At 63.1% G+C, this 15,961-nt stretch overlaps 1 protein-coding gene and 1 long non-coding RNA gene across 2 annotated transcripts; both read left to right on the top strand.

The window, feature by feature from the left end:
- Positions 1-239: 239 nt before the first annotated feature.
- On the top strand, positions 240-7,244 carry Vps13B (vacuolar protein sorting 13B; the record flags this gene model as incomplete). The annotated part of the gene is given in 14 exon segments (XM_037235275.1): positions 240-417; positions 692-788; positions 1,324-1,514; positions 1,778-1,881; positions 2,511-2,637; positions 3,183-3,293; positions 3,889-4,082; positions 4,443-4,646; positions 4,970-5,105; positions 5,490-5,604; positions 6,000-6,142; positions 6,438-6,475; positions 6,914-7,066; positions 7,230-7,244. Coding segments are annotated over 14 exon segments (1,806 nt in total), but the record flags the coding sequence as incomplete, so codon positions are not given.
- A 419-nt stretch (positions 7,245-7,663) lies between these two features.
- Positions 7,664-8,746, top strand: LOC119111775 (uncharacterized). Its single transcript, XR_005095612.1, has 3 exons — positions 7,664-7,800; positions 8,202-8,312; positions 8,668-8,746. It is a non-coding gene; the product is annotated as an uncharacterized LOC119111775 (long non-coding RNA).
- Positions 8,747-15,961: the final 7,215 nt, after the last annotated feature.

Here is a 15,961-nt window from a genome sequence, read left to right as displayed (position 1 = left end):
TGTTTTAAGTTTATTTCCACTGTCTGTGCCTTTTATGTGAGCACATTGCATCATATATCCATGGTACAGTGACTTAACAAGTGTGTACTGGTTGCATCAGTGGTCATGCTCCAAATGGTGTGAGTAGCTGCATCATTAACAAGGAGCGCTGTTTGGTGCATCATGAATGCATCAGCAGATAACACCTGTGCTACATCTGGGTATGGGACATGACCTGTGACTGGTGTGGTACCCGTCAGGTGTCCCTGTGGGGCGGCGATGCCGTCTTCAGCAACCTGGACCTGCGCACCGACGTGCTGGAGCACGAGCTCAACCTGCCACTGCAGTTTGTCAACGGACACATCCACGAGATGCGTATACACGTGCCCTGGCACAAGATCACCTCCGAGCCCATCGTCGTCACCATCGACACCATGGGTAGGTGGCCCACCCTTCGCCTCGCCATCGGCCTCATGCCCACGCTTGCAGCGTGTATCACATTGACTAATAGATGGCTTGAATGAAGGTTCAAAACACGTGGCCAGTGTGTTTCATTTATTGGTTGCAGCTGAATGTCTAGCGCCTGCTAGCTGTTAACGTGCGTGATAGAACAGTGCGCTGTTCGAACCTAGGCACCCGCGTCACATTGTCCAGACGCACGCCATGCCTGTTTCAGCCGCGGCTGGCGACACTTTACCTTGGTCCGTTGCAGAGTGTGTCATGCGTCTGCCGAGTAAGTCGGACCGAACGGACGTGTCAGACGGCAGCAGCGAAGCGTCCCTATCCAAGCAGCGTCCCTCCCGTCAAAAGTGAGTGGCAGAGTGACCACGGAGCTCGTGATGGCACAGCCCCTCCAAATCGACTAAGTACATGTGGCGTTTACTGCCCATGTGTTCATAAAGCTCCGCGTCTGCGTCATAAGGCCGTCGGATTTGGGGGGTGGCCATTGAACGGATGTTGTAGATGCGTTGTGTTCAGGCGGATGTCGGAAAGTTCCCGTGCACGCGATGCCGTGAGTTGACTCTGGCTGTTGACCGATCGCCGCACGTGGTGACTGAGCCTCTCCGTCGCTCAGTGTTGTGGCACACACCGATTAGCGGAGGGTTTTGATCGATTTGCGGACCGTTGCAGTGAGATCCTCCTGCTGCAGTTGGCGCCGGAGATCGGGCCAATGACCGCAGCTGTTACGCTATGCGTGGTGCAATCCAGAATAATAAGTGCTCTGTGCTCGTTTGGTGTTTGATCTGGGAACGTGCCGTTGTTGAAGTCATGCCAGAGAAGCGTTTGAATAGTGACAAACGTATTACTGTAGCTGTTAACTCTTGTCTCGTTTTCTCCCATCAGGAAGGCATTGGAGGCCGATGAAGTGCCTCCCGGCTACATCCAGACGCTGGTGAAGAAAATAACGAACAACATCAGCGTCGTGTGCAACAACCTGATCCTGAAATATGTGGAAGACGATATCGTGCTTAGCATCAACGTCAGGACAGTGAGCTCACGCTCTGCTGACCACCTTTGGAAACCAGCTTTTACCGGTAAATTCTGGTTCCACCGAGCTGTCAGGTCGCTCTCGCTGCGACCGTTCCGTCGCGCTCAGAGACGTCCAAATCCAAATTGCAATGCATTGTACATCTTTATGGTATTTGACGTGTGCACTAATGGTGGAAAAGGACAACTTTCTCGTACTTCAGCGTTGACTTTTTTTCGCTAGTGTGTGTTGGTTTCTGTACTGAAGTGGGGTGGCTACCAGGACTGCCATCGCTGCGCCATTCCTTACCTGCCGGCCTTTCCACGTCAGATTTCGCACCACCACTGCTGTTTCTGCGAAAGCTCGTCAACTTCACGGACTTCACTGTCTGCTTGGACCGGCGCAATGCGTCAGGAAAAATTGAAAGCTACCAGGTAAGGGAATACATGACTATAGTTCAGAGACATTGAAGAGTGTTACTGCCACAAAATGCCAAAGAAAAGAGATGCTGCGGCGCACGGCTGAAAAGTTCGTTCTGTTTGAGCAGCATCACACATTTTTACGTCCGAATGTTTACCACTAAACTGGTGCAGTGGGCACTGGAAGGCAAACCCAATGTTTGCTCTGTGTTTACAGTCAGTTAAGTCCAGGACCCAAAAATAACATATATGCTAGGTAACACCGACAACGGAAACTGAATACTGCATGTGCACAGTATTCAAGTTATGTTGCTGACACTGATCACTATGACGCTGTAGGACTGTGCCTTTGCTCGGCTGCTGTTTTGTCCATGTGATGATTGTGAGGCCACAGGACCGTTGCCATGCCACCGTCAAGTACCATCAATTTGTGCATGAGGTCACCAGAGCCGCTGCTGTACCACGTTGGCCGTCTGACGTCATTATGGCGTCACATGGGCTACCGCTGTATTGCTGCCAGTTGCCGCAACACTATCACGAGGGGCCTTCCCTGTGCTGCTGACAGTGCCTGTGACGTGATGACGCGCCCAGGGAGGCGCCGCGGTGCCGCAGTGAGTCCCCCTGACAATGGTGGGGCTTCACAGGAGCCCCTGCTGTACCGCTGCTCGCTGGAGCTGCGCTGCCAGCAGCAGTTCAGCGGTCTTCACTCGCCGGTGGCGGACGTCACCCGGGTGGACGTGCTCTGTCCGCAGCTGGAGTTCTCCGTCACAGGTCAGTTGCTGTTCTTTCCGCAGCTGGAGTTCTCCGTCACAGGTCAGTTGCTGTTCTCTCCGCAGCTGGAGTTATCCGTCACAGGTCAGTTGCCGTTCTCTCTGCAGCTTGAGTTCTCGGTCACAGGTCAGTTGCTGTTCCTTCCGCAGCTGGAGTTCTCCGTCACGGACCAGCTGAGTCACCGCGTCGGACGCTGCGGGTCATGGCGCACCATAGCTTGCCCTGGCGTAGCAGCCTTAGACGTGGGCTCGGTTGTATTATGTCAGGTGACTGCTCATTATCATGCGCCATTTTGACAGCTGCATCATTGAATGGTTGCCGCACCTGTTCTGATATCGTCACTGCTCAGAAACTTTTTTAAACTTCCTAACTAAGTAAGCCCCGACATGCCTTCGGGTACGCGAACGCTAACCCTGACAAATCGTGCAGACCTTTGGGCGCGCTCAGAGGATGGCAGACGGTGATGGCATGCGATTGAAGACTGTGCCGCATGAGGTCAGCGGACGTGTCATCTGACGGAGCGTGTCTGTCCGTGCGTGCGGCAGACGTGCAGGTGCCCATGTTCCTGCGGCTGCTGGAGCTGACGCGGGCCCTACTGTTCGGGGAGCTGACGCCGGACAGAGCCGGCCGGCCAGCCGACGACCCGTCCGGACAAGGTAGGTGGCGCGCGCTGGCGCCGACACTGGCGCGGCCGTCAGCACTGGCGCCGGCGCCGGTGGTGACGCGCGGCAGGCAGGAGTATGCGCACTGACACTGTCTGTGAGCTGGCGTCCGTTTTAATGCATGCCCACATGTAAGATTGGTCGGAGGCCATTTCGGGCGATGGTTATGGCGCTCATGCGGTCATTAATGCTGCCATCGTCGCCGGCACTGTCAGGGCGCTGGTGCTAACGTGGAAGCAAATGCATGATGCGAAAATGGACCCGACATGGACAGTGACGCAGGCGCTGGCACATGCGCCGCTACCTGTAGAGGCGGCGGTGCGAAACGGCGCAGGCGCCCGCTTCGCGATTGTACATATGATGCAACTGGAGAGAATCTTTTGAGACAGTAACGAGAAAGACAAGAAAAAGAGTACACATTAGATCATGTAATGGTAAAGATGCCAACCACTGACATGCTACGTGCTGCAAGCAGTTAGACTGCAGTGACACTCTCGTCCGGCCAGACCGCGTGCACTGCCAACCGCCCGGTGACCTGGGGTCAAACATCGAGCTTGATGCCTGCCGGACGGCGGCCTGTGATGCCCAGGTGCGGGCGAGGAGGAGGCGACGGTGCCGGGCGCCTCCTGGGTCGACTGGGCCTGGTCGGCGGTGCCCTCACCCATGTCGATGCTGCCGCTCACCTGGGAGGATGACGACGCGGACGACGACGCCCGCCTGGCCGCCCATGAGCGCGTCTTCCATCTCTCCGTGCACGTGCGGCGCGCCGACATGGTGTTCAAGGTACGACGCTGATGCGGGCACCTGGGCTCTGCGTGACGGCGCTTGTGCGGGGTGGGTCGGCACGGTGTTTAAAGTGAGACGTTCCGGACCGTACCTCTCCATGTAAGGTTGGACATGGCGCTCTGGAACGGTGTGCTGTAAACGCTCTGATGTATGTTTGGCAAGCGTATCGACTTCGCTCGGCAGCATGTGCAAGACTGAACAGATACATGTGGAAGATAGCGTCTGCTCCCCTTCCTCGAAAACATTAGCCAAGTGATCGATGTGCCCTAAAACCAGTCACTAGGAGACCTCCGATCTGACGAGGAGCAGATTGAGTGTGGCGCGCGTATGACGCGACGCCCGCCACCGCTCCGGCAGATGTCCGAGCCGAGCCGGGAGTCAGCGCAGCGGCGCGCCCGCTTCACACCGTACCTGCGCGCCAGCGCCACCGGCGCCTTCGTCAGCTCGGTGCTGCGCGGCGTGCAGGCCGTCAGCGCCGGCTGGGGCGTCAGCTACGTGTCGGTGCGACCGTGCGGCGGCTGCACATGCGGCCGGCACCCAGCGCCCGACCGGCCGCCAGAGGTGGGTCCTGGTGCGGTGGACCGGCCGCCAGAGGTGGGTCCTGGTGCAGCGGACCGGCCGCCAGAGGCAGGATAGACTGCCGTGCGTCGGCGTCCGGACTGGAGAACGGTGCAACCGTCACCAGCTGTCACCAGCTGTTGTCTCTCGTGTGAACGTGACTACAGCGCCCGCGCCGTGTCTTACTTTAGGCTTGGACCGTGACAATGGTCCCAGTGCCAGACCAGCAGCTGTGGTGTGTCAAATGTCTAGACCGTATGACCGAACACCGTGACTGAAGCTACACTGGTGACCCCAGCGGTGACCGTGGTGACCCCTGCCGGCAGGTCAGCTACTTCGAGATGGGCCAGGAGGGCGAGGCGTACATGTCCGGCTCGTTGTTCGCGGACGCTCAGCCCGAGCCGGTGGACACCCGACGCCTCTACGACATACACTGGGACACGCACATGCGCGAGAGAACCGGTGAGTACCGCGGCCACCAGCCAGACGAAACGACATGGTGACTGTGGATCAGCCAGAAACGCTGCACTGTGCGGCTTCAGGACTCTAGATCTTTTGCCTCTCCACGCAACGCTGCAACCTCTCGCAGCGTTAGATATGCGCTGGAACTGCGCATTGCGTTTCCTTGTTTCATTGGCGACGTGACACGTTTGTGTCCTGCGTGGAGGCGCGATCCACGCGCGACACAGAACACTGTCGTCTGTGTTTCGGCGTGCGGTATCACGACCCGACGGTCGTGTCGTGTGCTCGCCCGTCCGCACTCCCGTGCTCGCCCCTCCGCACTCCCGCGGGCGCGGGTCGGCCGTGCGGTGCGCTGACGCCGCCGCCGGTCCGCGTCGGCCGCAGAGGGCTGGCTACTTGGCCGGACGGCGGCGGCCGCCACCGACTACCTGTACGTGCTGGACCTGCCGGCCGACTACTCCGGCGAGACGGTCTCGGAGCTCGGCGACCTCGAGTACAGGTCCGTCCGGCGGCCGTGCGCCGCCCGCCCGCCCGCCCGCCCGCCCGCCCGCCCGGCCCATCCCACCAGCTGATCAGAGCCCACTCAGATGGCGCGCCCGATGTCACGCCATTGCTATACGTTAAACGGGTGTAATCGCGCGAATTGTCACAAGTTTAGACACGGCGCATTTGCACTTTGCTTAGCGTCTTTCTTCACCCATTCGCGATGGCATGCTTCCTGTAATGCCATTTGTACTTTTGCGGTCAATCTTGTGGCCTGAATGTCCGTGGTGTGTGCGCTGCTCATGTGACCGTTTGGGCTGTCTGCCCGCTACGTGAAGTATCCTAGACGTGTGTGTCGGCTGGACGTGGCCTGTCTTGTGTCGGCGTGACCGGCCCGGCGCCATGCTGCAGCGACCTGCCTGAGCGGTCCATGTTCCGGCTGGTGCTGGGCCGCAGCCGGCTGCTGGTCAGCTCCGGCTCCGTGCACCGCTTCAGCCACCTGCTGGCGGCCGCCGGCAGCGCGACCTACCCGCCCTACGGCCGCAGCCAGCAGCGTGAGTGGCGGACATACGGACGCAGCATTCTGAGTGTCGAATCCTTAGAAGCGTTGCAACCAGGCCATCTTAGTGCAGGGATGCTCGGGCTAAGGACCTGCAGAGTTGAGGCATAGCAGGTGTGTTCATTGCTTTGGTGACGCTGCCGACTGTGACGTGATCCTCCGAGTCATGACCTCCCGCGTCCGCAGCGGGGCCGGAGCCGAGGGCGGGCCCGCCGCCGGCCGGCGAGCTGGAGGCTCTGGAGGCCAACACACCGGCGCGCGGCCTACAGCTGACCGTGCTGGAGCCGCAGCTGACCGTGCTGGCCTGGCCACGGTGACGACGTTCGAGGTCAGGCGTCCCGCGCCGCCGGCCTTCTGTGCGAGACGCGTCGCTCTCGGGCCGGCTCGGCGACGACAGTGCCGCCATGCGGAACGTGGCAGGCTTAGTTTTGCGAACTGTAAAGCTGCGCCGTCCGCGCAAACTTATGTATCGTCCAGCGTCCATTCGGCGTCCTCGTACAACATGCAGCCCACGGTTTGGATCACTCGTGAATGGTTGACATGCTCTCTGATGACAACGTCTAGCGCAGTAATGGACGTTGTGAATGGAGTGAACCAACGCAGTTTGCGGTTTGTTCACAAAGTCCTGTAATCGTAAGACCGCTGCCCCCTGGACGCGTGATTTGATGACACGTTGCACACCCGGCCATGCCAAGAGGCCGACGGTCGAAGGTGGGCCGTGGTGCCACGGCTGGACCGCCTGACGGGGCGCGTGCTGTCCCACCAGGGAGAGGGCACGCGGCTCCAGGTGCGCTGCCAGGCCATCCAGTGGAACGAGCAGCAGCCGATGTACCCGGCCCGGCTGTGTCGCTGCGTCTCGCAGCTGGCCCGGCCGCCCGCCGCCCTGCTCTACAACTGCCATGTCCACACGCGCTGCACGGTACGTCTGCCGGCGGCCGGCGGCCCCGCGCCGGGGCGGCCGGGGCGGCCGGGGTGGAGCGGCGCGCCCGTCACCGGTTCGGGCGGCAGCGTCGGCGGTCACTGGTGTCCGGCTCGGAGCGTGCTGCCCCGGCGTGAAGTCGGGCGGGCCTGGGCCTTGGCAGACGTCAAGGCGCTAGTTTCTGAGTCCTTGTGTCATGTCGCGTGCCATATGTGTATGTGCGTTTTTTTCTGACGTGCGGTCTGATTGTGCCAATCGCTTAAGTTTGGCGCGGGCCAAAGGGCTGGTGTGTACCTTAAACCGTAGTGGGCTTGTCAAATTTCTGATGATTCTAACCGATGTGTGTGTGACGCGCGACGCAGGCGTGGTCACGCACCTCGAGCATTGTCAAACACCAAACACGTTTGAAAAAACTCCGTTATCTCAGCCAGCCAGTGAGCCGCCTGGCCCCGCTTCTCCGTTATCTCAGCCAGCCAGTGAGCCGCCTGGCCCTGCTTCTTTCCCGCCGCTGTTCAGCTCGATGGGCGCAGGCCGCCGCCCGCCGGCGCCGACAGCACTGTAGCTTCTCCATCCGTCCGCCAGGTGACGGCGGGCCAGGTGGCGCTGGTGTCGGCTGGTGTCGAGCGGCGCGTCGCCTCGCTCTCCTCCGCCTCAGTTGTACTGGAAGGCGCTGCTGGTACCGTCGCTCTGGGCCGGCGCCGAGCAGCCCCTCAGTGAGCGGATCTTCCACGCAGGTGCGCCGACGCCCGACAACCCTCGTGGCTGATCAGGGAAAACACCGATGGGGGGGGGGGGGAGGGCGTGTAGGTGCTGGGAACCGGGGGGGGGGGGGGGGGGAGGGAGGTTCCTTGTGAGCCGCCGTAACTGTGCTGACAGCAGCTTTCAACGAAGCGAATCACAGAATGTCCGAAAGGGCATGGCAGGTTATGCATATGAGGCGGATGGGTCACTGCCCTCTATCATTGCGGCGGTAGTGACCACTTGGCTCCCTTATTCCGTAGGTCACGTACGTGGCCACTTTTATCGGTGACTACGTCAAGTTACGCTCAGTTGACACGCGGGCAGCCGTGGGCCGTTGCCGGCCGCTGCCGCCCGGTCAGGCCGGCTCTCCTCTCACACTCTGTTTGCTCGTCAGACTGGCTGCACGCCGAGCTGAGCGCCCACCAGGGCGGCGAGCTGCTGCAGCTGTACCGGGCGCTGCTGCAGCCGGCACACGTGGCGCCACCTGTGGATCTCGCCGGACCAGGTGTGTGGCGCGTCCTGGCTGACAGCGCGCTGCAGGGTGTCATTGCCTCGCGCGCTTGCCGGTGTTCGCCGGTGGATACTCGTTTGGAGTGACTGGTAATGATGTATAAGCGGTAAGGGGACTTTGTGTTAGGACAAAAACGTAGCGTATGGTTGGCAGATGAGTAGTTGTTACAGAACTGGAGAATCTGGAGAATCGATGAAAGGGTGTGGACGGTTCACCATGCTGATTGTCGGCTGTCTCCATCAACGCATCTTAGGACACCGTCATGTCAATGAAGGTCGTGCGGACGTATGCATGTGCCGCTATCATTCATCCACTCAGCTCAGCTTGTGCCCTGTCGGTGGCGTTCCAGACCTGCACGCGGCCGTGCAGACGGATGTGCGCGGCCTGGACGTGAAGCTCTCGGAGACGGCCTGGTGCCGGGCGGCGGCGCTTAGCCTCACTTCGGTGCGGTGCCAGCTGGCTGGCCGGCCACTGCTGGCGGCACCGCAGGCGGCCGAGCCGGGCGGCGAGCGGGCGGGCCGCGCGCTGCTGCAGCTGCCAGCTGGGCCGAGCGCCGAGCACGGCCGGCCCGTGCTGGTGGCCGTCACCGAGCCGGCGCTGCTCTGCTGGCAGCCGGCGCTGCTGCTTTGGCTGGCGCTGGCCGTGGGCGCGCTGACACCGCCGCCGGCCGCGCCGCCGCCGCCACCACCGCCGCCACCGGAGCCGGAGCCGGAGGAGCGCGGCTCGACGCGCTCCGGGCACCGCTCGCCGGCGGCGGCCGACATGCCGCGGCCGCACGGCTCGCGGCCGTCACGCTCGGGCCGCAGCGCCACCACCGAGACGGCGGTGGGCCGGGCGCGCCCGCCGCCGTCCCCGGCCGCGGCGCCGCCTCCTCCACCACCGCCGCCGCCGCCGGCCTGGCTGCCGCCGCTGGAGCGGCTGGAGGTGCGGCTGCGGCTTAGTCCGGTGACGCTGACGGCGCCGGTGGGCGGCGCGGCGCCGCCGCCGGCCGACCAGCAGCCGCTGCCGGCCGCTCCGGCCGCGCCGTTGCCCGGCCGCGTGCGCAGCAGCAGCTCGACCTACAGCGCGTACTGCTTCGAGGGCCAGCTGGTGTCGGTGCTGCCCGGCCTGCGGGTGGTGAGCGCCGCTCTCAAGGGCTCGGCGCTGCCGCTGGTGCCAGAGGTGCCTGTCCGGCTGCCGGAACCGGCGCCATCCGCAGGTCAGTGACGGCCACTCGCTCCTCCCAACGTGTTGGACCAATTGGCACGGGGATATATGCGTGCGTGCGTGCGCTCTTGTCGTGTGCCCCAGCCACCTTGCTCGATTGCGGGTGAGGATGAGCGTGCAGGATGGCTCAGGTTGGTCCGTCTTATGACTGCAATGTCACGAATTTCTGTACCACCACGGAGAACGTGTAACTTTGCGAGCGCGACTTCTTCTATCGTTAATCCATTGTGCTGACGCCTGACAGATAGCTGTCTGTCCTCCATCTGTTCTGAATATGTGCTCGCCGTCCGGCGAGTCTTAGCTCACCGTCGGTGTACCGCTGGCCGTGCTCACCGCTCCCCTGGTGTGCGCGGCAGGGCGGCCGAGCGCCCCGTGGTCGGTGCGCCTCTCGGGCGGCGAGGTGTACGTGGAGCTGGAGGGCGGCCAGCGCTGCCCGCTGGTGGCGCCCGTCGACGTGGAGTGTACGGTCGGCCTGAGCGCGGCCACCGCCGACGGCCCGCTCAGCCTGGTGCTGCACGCCAACATGCCGGAGCTGGAGCTGACGCTGGCTGAACACCAGGTGAGGTGGGGGTCCGAGGCCACCCCCGGCCGGCCCGGGGCCACTCCCGGCCTGGGGCGATCGGGTCGGGGATCTGCCACCGGCGGGAAGCGGCCCTCTGCTGGGTAATCGCCCATCCCACGGGCTGGTCCCTGTTGGGATCGGCCGGGTAGTCCGGCCTGTCAGGGAAGTGCGCGACCAGTGGATCGGATCTGTTGGTTACCAGTGAAGCTGGAGCATTCCAGGCCGGCCATGGGAATAACGCTGTAATGTCAATGATGCGACCCGCATGAGTTGCCAGTCGTCGACGTCGTAACCTTCATCTTTGAGTATGAGTTGAGTTCCTCCATCGGGCGGTCAAAGTAGAGCCTATAACGCATCTGAGCATTGGCCTCTTACATTGCGCTATCCAGTAACATCGCCACAGTTTTTATGTTGCCTCGCGGTGTTTTCCGCTCATGCGCCGCATGCCTGTTTTTATGCCGCTGAGACCAGCTACGCCCACTCCTTAACCCTAGTGCTTCTTAACGCAGGAGTGTCGGTTTTTCAGATTCACGGCTTGGCGTTTGTGGCGGAGCAGTGTTTTGCGGTGCTCGACAGCCTTTCACCACTGATGGCCGCCCCCTGTCCAGAGGTCTTCCGCGACGACTTCAAAGTGGACAGTAAGTACCGCTGCCGCATCGCGAGTCCGCACAAATGACGCCTCGCTTGTGTAGGTCTGTGTGCGCTGTCAGCTGCGGAGCTGTCAGGCGGATGGTGACTTGTGTAGGGGCACACGGCGCTGGTGGCGGCCGGCCTGGCTGCCAGCTGGCTGGCTGCGGTGTTCAGGCCGTGACACCTGTTGCGACTGGTCCGCAGGTGGCACGCGCGCCAGCCTGAGTGAGGAGATCGCGGGACTGCGGCCGCTGGATCACGCCTCGGACACCTCAGGTGGGCACGGCCGGCCCTGGCCACCGGGTGTCGGCCATGCCCGAGCCGCGACCTTCACCGGTGCCCGCCCGGTCACAGTGGCGACGCGCGCGTGGGATGGCTCCATTAGTATTTTTCTGTGAGGGCTGACGGAGAGTTTAGCTGCATTTGAGTGGGGCTTTTGCACCCGTCACTTTACGATTGTCAGCCTGCCTGACGCTGACAGGTGTCAGTGTATTGATGGCCAGCTGTTGACCCGATGTCGTGCTATCTGTCCCGTGCGCGCCCTGTTGCCCCGCGCTGACGCGGCGGGGGACGCGGTCAGGCGCGGCCGGCGAGCGCGCCCCGCCGCGGCCCGTCTCCGTCTGGCTGCAGTGGACGCTGCCGCGCGTCTCGGCCCGCATGCTCGGGCCGGCCGGCACCGACCACCTGCTGATGGCCGTCGAGGACCTGGCCGTGTCCGTCGACGCCCAGCCCGTCTACACCAAGGCCAAGCTGAACGTGGCCTCGCTGGAGGTGTCCCGCCAGCCGGCCAGGTCAGCACGTGCGGAGGCCCGGCGCGCTAACGTGCCGCTCAGGGCGTTGTTCATGCGGGGCTTGATTTGAATAGGTGGTAGGAGATTGGTGAAGAGAACTGGGGATCGGACATGTCGCTTTGGAATGAATGACGTCAGTGTCGGTGGCGGCGTTGCACCGAACAGGCAAACCAGTCGTGCTCGACGACCATTGCGTGCAGTCGCGATACGCCGCCGAGTCATGCAAACAAGCGTGGAAGAAATCGGCCAGAGATACGCATCCGACGACACTGTTCACTAGTGGTCATATCACCGCGATGTGCCCTCCTCAGCGGGTCGGCGGCGGCGCGGCCGGAGGCGTGCCAGGTGATCTTCACCAGCTCGCGGCGCCTGACGCGGGAGCTGACGGTGGTGCCGGCGCGGACGGCCGCCGCCGCCAGCGCCGCCAGCGCCGCCGCCGCCGCGCCGACGGCCGAGGGCGGCGCGGCGGCGGGCCAGGCACCGCAGCGCGCCCTCCTCTCAGTCGTCTGGACCAGCGCGCTCCGCTCCAGCGTGCTGGAGAAGTGGGGCGCGCCGGCCGCCGGCGCCGGCGCCGGCGGCCGCTGCCTCACCGAGCTGGATGTGCGGCTCAAGCCGTGCGACCTGGTGCTGACGCCGGACATCGTGCTGCCGTATAGCGGCCTGCTGGAGCCGCTGCTGGCGCCGCTGCTGGCGCACCAGCGGCTGACGCCGGCGGCGGCGGCGCCGCGCCGGCCGGCGCTCAGCAGCAGGGCGCTGCCGCTGCTGTACGTGTCGGCAGACCTGGTGCGCGTGTTCATGCCGGCCGGCGCCGAGCTGTGTCTGCTGCGCGTGGGTCGGCTGCGCGTGGAGCCTGCCGCCGAGTTCCCACTGTCGCGACCCGTGCTGCGACCCGACCTCTGCAGCGCCGCCCAGCGGGCTGGCCTCTGGAGCGTGCCCGGCGCCAACGTGGAGGACCGACACTACCAGGCGGACGTGGCCGGCGTGCTGGTGGCCACAGGTGCGTCCGCTTGCCGGCGACCAGCCGCTGAATGTGGGGAGAGGCGCCCGGCTGGCCCTCAGTGGCTGCAGCACAGTGGCTTGTGCAGGGGAGAGGAGTGCTGTGACGAGCAGCTTTGGGTGGTGTTTCTTTGTGCGGGGGCACTGCTATTTGCAAACTGACAGAACCGCCGGCTGTTGTTTATCGGTGCATGTATTGTTCCGATCCACCATGAAAGGAAAATTGCAATTCAAATCCGTCCGGCTTCGTGCTATGGTCGTCCATAATGCTTTGCTTTTTTTCCAAATTGGACGTTACTTTTCGATAAAAACACGATCATGTAAGATTCGTGCTGTGTCGCTGAAGGTCATCGGACTGGAAGGGTCCGATAAATTGTGGACAGGTGGTAAAATGTTGCGACGCTTCTCGGCAGGGTTATGGGAGGAGGTGCTGGCAATGTCGGACTACACACAACCTCAGACGTCCCAGACGCTGAGGACAATGGGAGAGAACCCTGCCGTCGAATGGAACAACTACAATCCGCTTCAGAGCCCGAGAGATGTCATCATGACGTCTGTGCTGGACGAGTAGGTCTCTTGGGATTTGGTTGAGATGCGGCACTTGCTGTTTTCGATCCCGTTGTATGCCACCGGATATGAGCCACGCCCTCGCGCTACTGATGGGCTGTATCTCGCCTTTCCGCTGTCTCGTGTCGGCTACCACGTCTATCTCCCAGTGGAACTGGCTGTCAGAATTCCTCAGACAATTCAGTCAGTTGGACTAATGTGAGACGGCTGCTCGTCACGAGCCGCCCAGTTCCTCTCCTGCCCGCGTGCGGCGTGCTCTGTGTCCGCCAGCCGGACATCGCACCGCGACAGTGACATCGCTGCGTACCCCTGACTTCACAAGGTGGCATGGACGTCACCCCCATGACCATGCTACCACCCCTCGGCAGGGACATCCCCCTGACAATGACGTCACCCATGGGCAGTGACGTCACTCGGCGCTCACGACGTCACTCCGTGTTTGTGACGTCGCCCGGCGCCCCGCCAGGTGTGACTTCCGCGTAACGCTGGCGCCGGCTATCGTGTGCGAGCGGCAGCGGCCGGGCGGCGTGCTCGAGACCACGCTGGTGGCCGGCCACGCGCTGGAGGTGAACGCCGGCTCGCCGCTAGCGCTGCGCCTCAGCGGCCGCCAGGCGGCACTGCTGCGCCAGCTGGCCGCCAACGCCGCCGCCGCGCTCCGCCAGCTGGTGGGCCCGCCGGCGGCGGCCGCCGAGCCGGCGCCGGGCGGCGCGGCGCCAGGTTCGCCGCCGACGGCCGACAGCGGCATCGGTAGCGGTTCGACCGAGCTGGTGGGGGCTGGCACCGTGCCGCTCGAGGCGCTGGTCACGCTCAGGGAGCTCACGCTCACTCTGTATGACCACACAGAGCCGGCGGATAGGTGAGCGAGGCCGGCCACTGGCGCTGGCACCTCGGCTTTGGTAGCCTGGCCGATGTTTTTGGCTGGGTGACCATGTGGTGCAAAGAAATTTTGGGGTGTTGGCATCCAGTAGGACCCGTGTAGATCTGTGTAGTCGCAGATGCTTAGCCGCGGGTGTATCTTAACAATGTGTTGCCAAAACCGACTCATTGAGTAAGTTTCACAATATCATTATTTCGTATTGTCTTCATCATGGAGTCGGCTGTCGGCTCATTACTTGGTCAGTTTGACTTTGGTGTCCGGCGGGCTCTCTGATCTGGATCTGGACCATCACGTGCGTGCGTGTCCGCTGCAGCCCGGAGGAGCGGCCGCGGCCGGTGCCCCTGCTGTTCGTCTCCGTCTCGCAGCCGCACGTGTTCGTGTCGAGCCGGCCGACCGAGCGGCGCCTCCAGCTGTCCGTGTTCGACCTGGCAGTGCGCGCCGCCGAGCAGGGCACTACCCTGGGACCAGGTGAGTACCACCGCCGAACAGAGCACTAACCTGGGACCAGGTGAGGACCGCCGCTGAGCAGTGCACTACCCTGGGACCAGGTGAGGACTGCCGCCGAGCAGGGGACTACCCTGGGACCAGGTGAGGACCGCCGCCGAGCAGGGCACTCACCTGGGACCAGGTGAGGACTGCCGCCGAGCAGGGCACTAACCTGGGACCAGGTGAGGACCGCCGCCGAGCAGGGCACTAACCTGGGACCAGGTGAGGACTGCCGCCGAGCAGGGCACTAACCTTGGACCAAGTGAGGACCGCCGCCGAACAGTGCACTAACCTGGGACCAGGTGAGGACTGCCGCTGAGCAGTGCACTAACCTGGGACCAGGTGAGGACTGCCGCTGAGCAGTGCACTAACCTGGGACCAGGTGAGGACTGCCGCTGAGCAGTGCACTATCCTGAGACCAGGTGAGGACCGCCGCTGAGCAGTGCACTAACCTGGGACCAGGTGAGGACTGCCGCTGAGCAGTGCACTAACCTGAGACCAGGTGAGGACTGCCGCTGAGCAGTGCACTATCCTGAGACCAGGTGGGGACCGACCCCGAGCAGGGCACCACCCTGGGACCAGGTGGGGACCGCCGCCGAGCAGGGCACTATCCTGGGAGCTGATGAGCGTAGCCACCCAGCACCCTCGCTACCCGAGCGTGACCTCCCAGGCCCTCAATAGCTTTGTTTGTTTTTGTTTTTTTGTTTAAGAACTTACCATGGGGTGACGCCATGTACGCCTATAGGTATTCTCTTGTTTTTCCACACCTTTGGTACAGATTGGTTATGCTCTAACCTGCAGCGGAGCGTTCGATCACACCGCTCGGTTGTGAGGGAGGACGTGGGCCGTTGTGCTGACGTCGCGGCCGCTGGCGAGCCCTGTGGTGGCGGTCAGGACAGGCCGGCGACTGACGCGGCTGTGGCGGTGCCGGACAGACGACCTGACTCCGGAGCCGGACCAGTTCGGGCTGACTCTGCTGGAGACCCGGCCTGGCGAGCCGCACCCCAAGACAGGCATCCCGCCGGCGCTGCTCACGCTGACGCTGGAGGACTCCTCCGCCAGTCGAGGTACGGAGCCCGCGAGCCGCCAGTTGAGGCGCGGCGCGGCTGGCCGGCGGCTGGCACTGTTATTCGGCTGTGGAGTGCGAGTGGTGGTAACGGGAGCCGTGCGAGTGTCGTTAGCTGTGAAGCGGCCGTGGCGCCGGGACCTGCATGGAGCGAGGTATGAAGCTAGGCCCGGTCGCCTCTCATTCGCGCCTGATCGCGGGCAGGTCGCGAGGCGCGTCGGAAACCCTCTCATGTTAGGCCATGCGTGTGGACATGACCGATGCTCCTGCGACCGGGAGGATCAATGCCGGACATACTCAGTGACTGCCGCCGGTATGCAGGCTCTGCTGACCTGTGCCCGCCCCGCCGCAGCCCGTACCGTGTCTGCCAATGACCTGCGTCCTTCGTCTGTTCCCAGCCGCTCTGACGGTGGACGTGGGCCGGCCGCTGCGCTGCTGCTGGAGCTGGGGACGGGCCCACCA

This window comes from Pollicipes pollicipes, unplaced genomic scaffold, assembly GCF_011947565.3.
Source record: "Pollicipes pollicipes isolate AB1234 unplaced genomic scaffold, Ppol_2.1 Scaffold_7261;HRSCAF=8764_pilon_pilon_pilon, whole genome shotgun sequence".
NCBI classification, from domain to species: Eukaryota; Metazoa; Arthropoda; class Thecostraca; order Pollicipedomorpha; family Pollicipedidae; genus Pollicipes; species Pollicipes pollicipes.
Note: the sequence above shows the minus strand (reverse complement) of the source record. Positions and strands in the feature narration are given on the sequence as shown.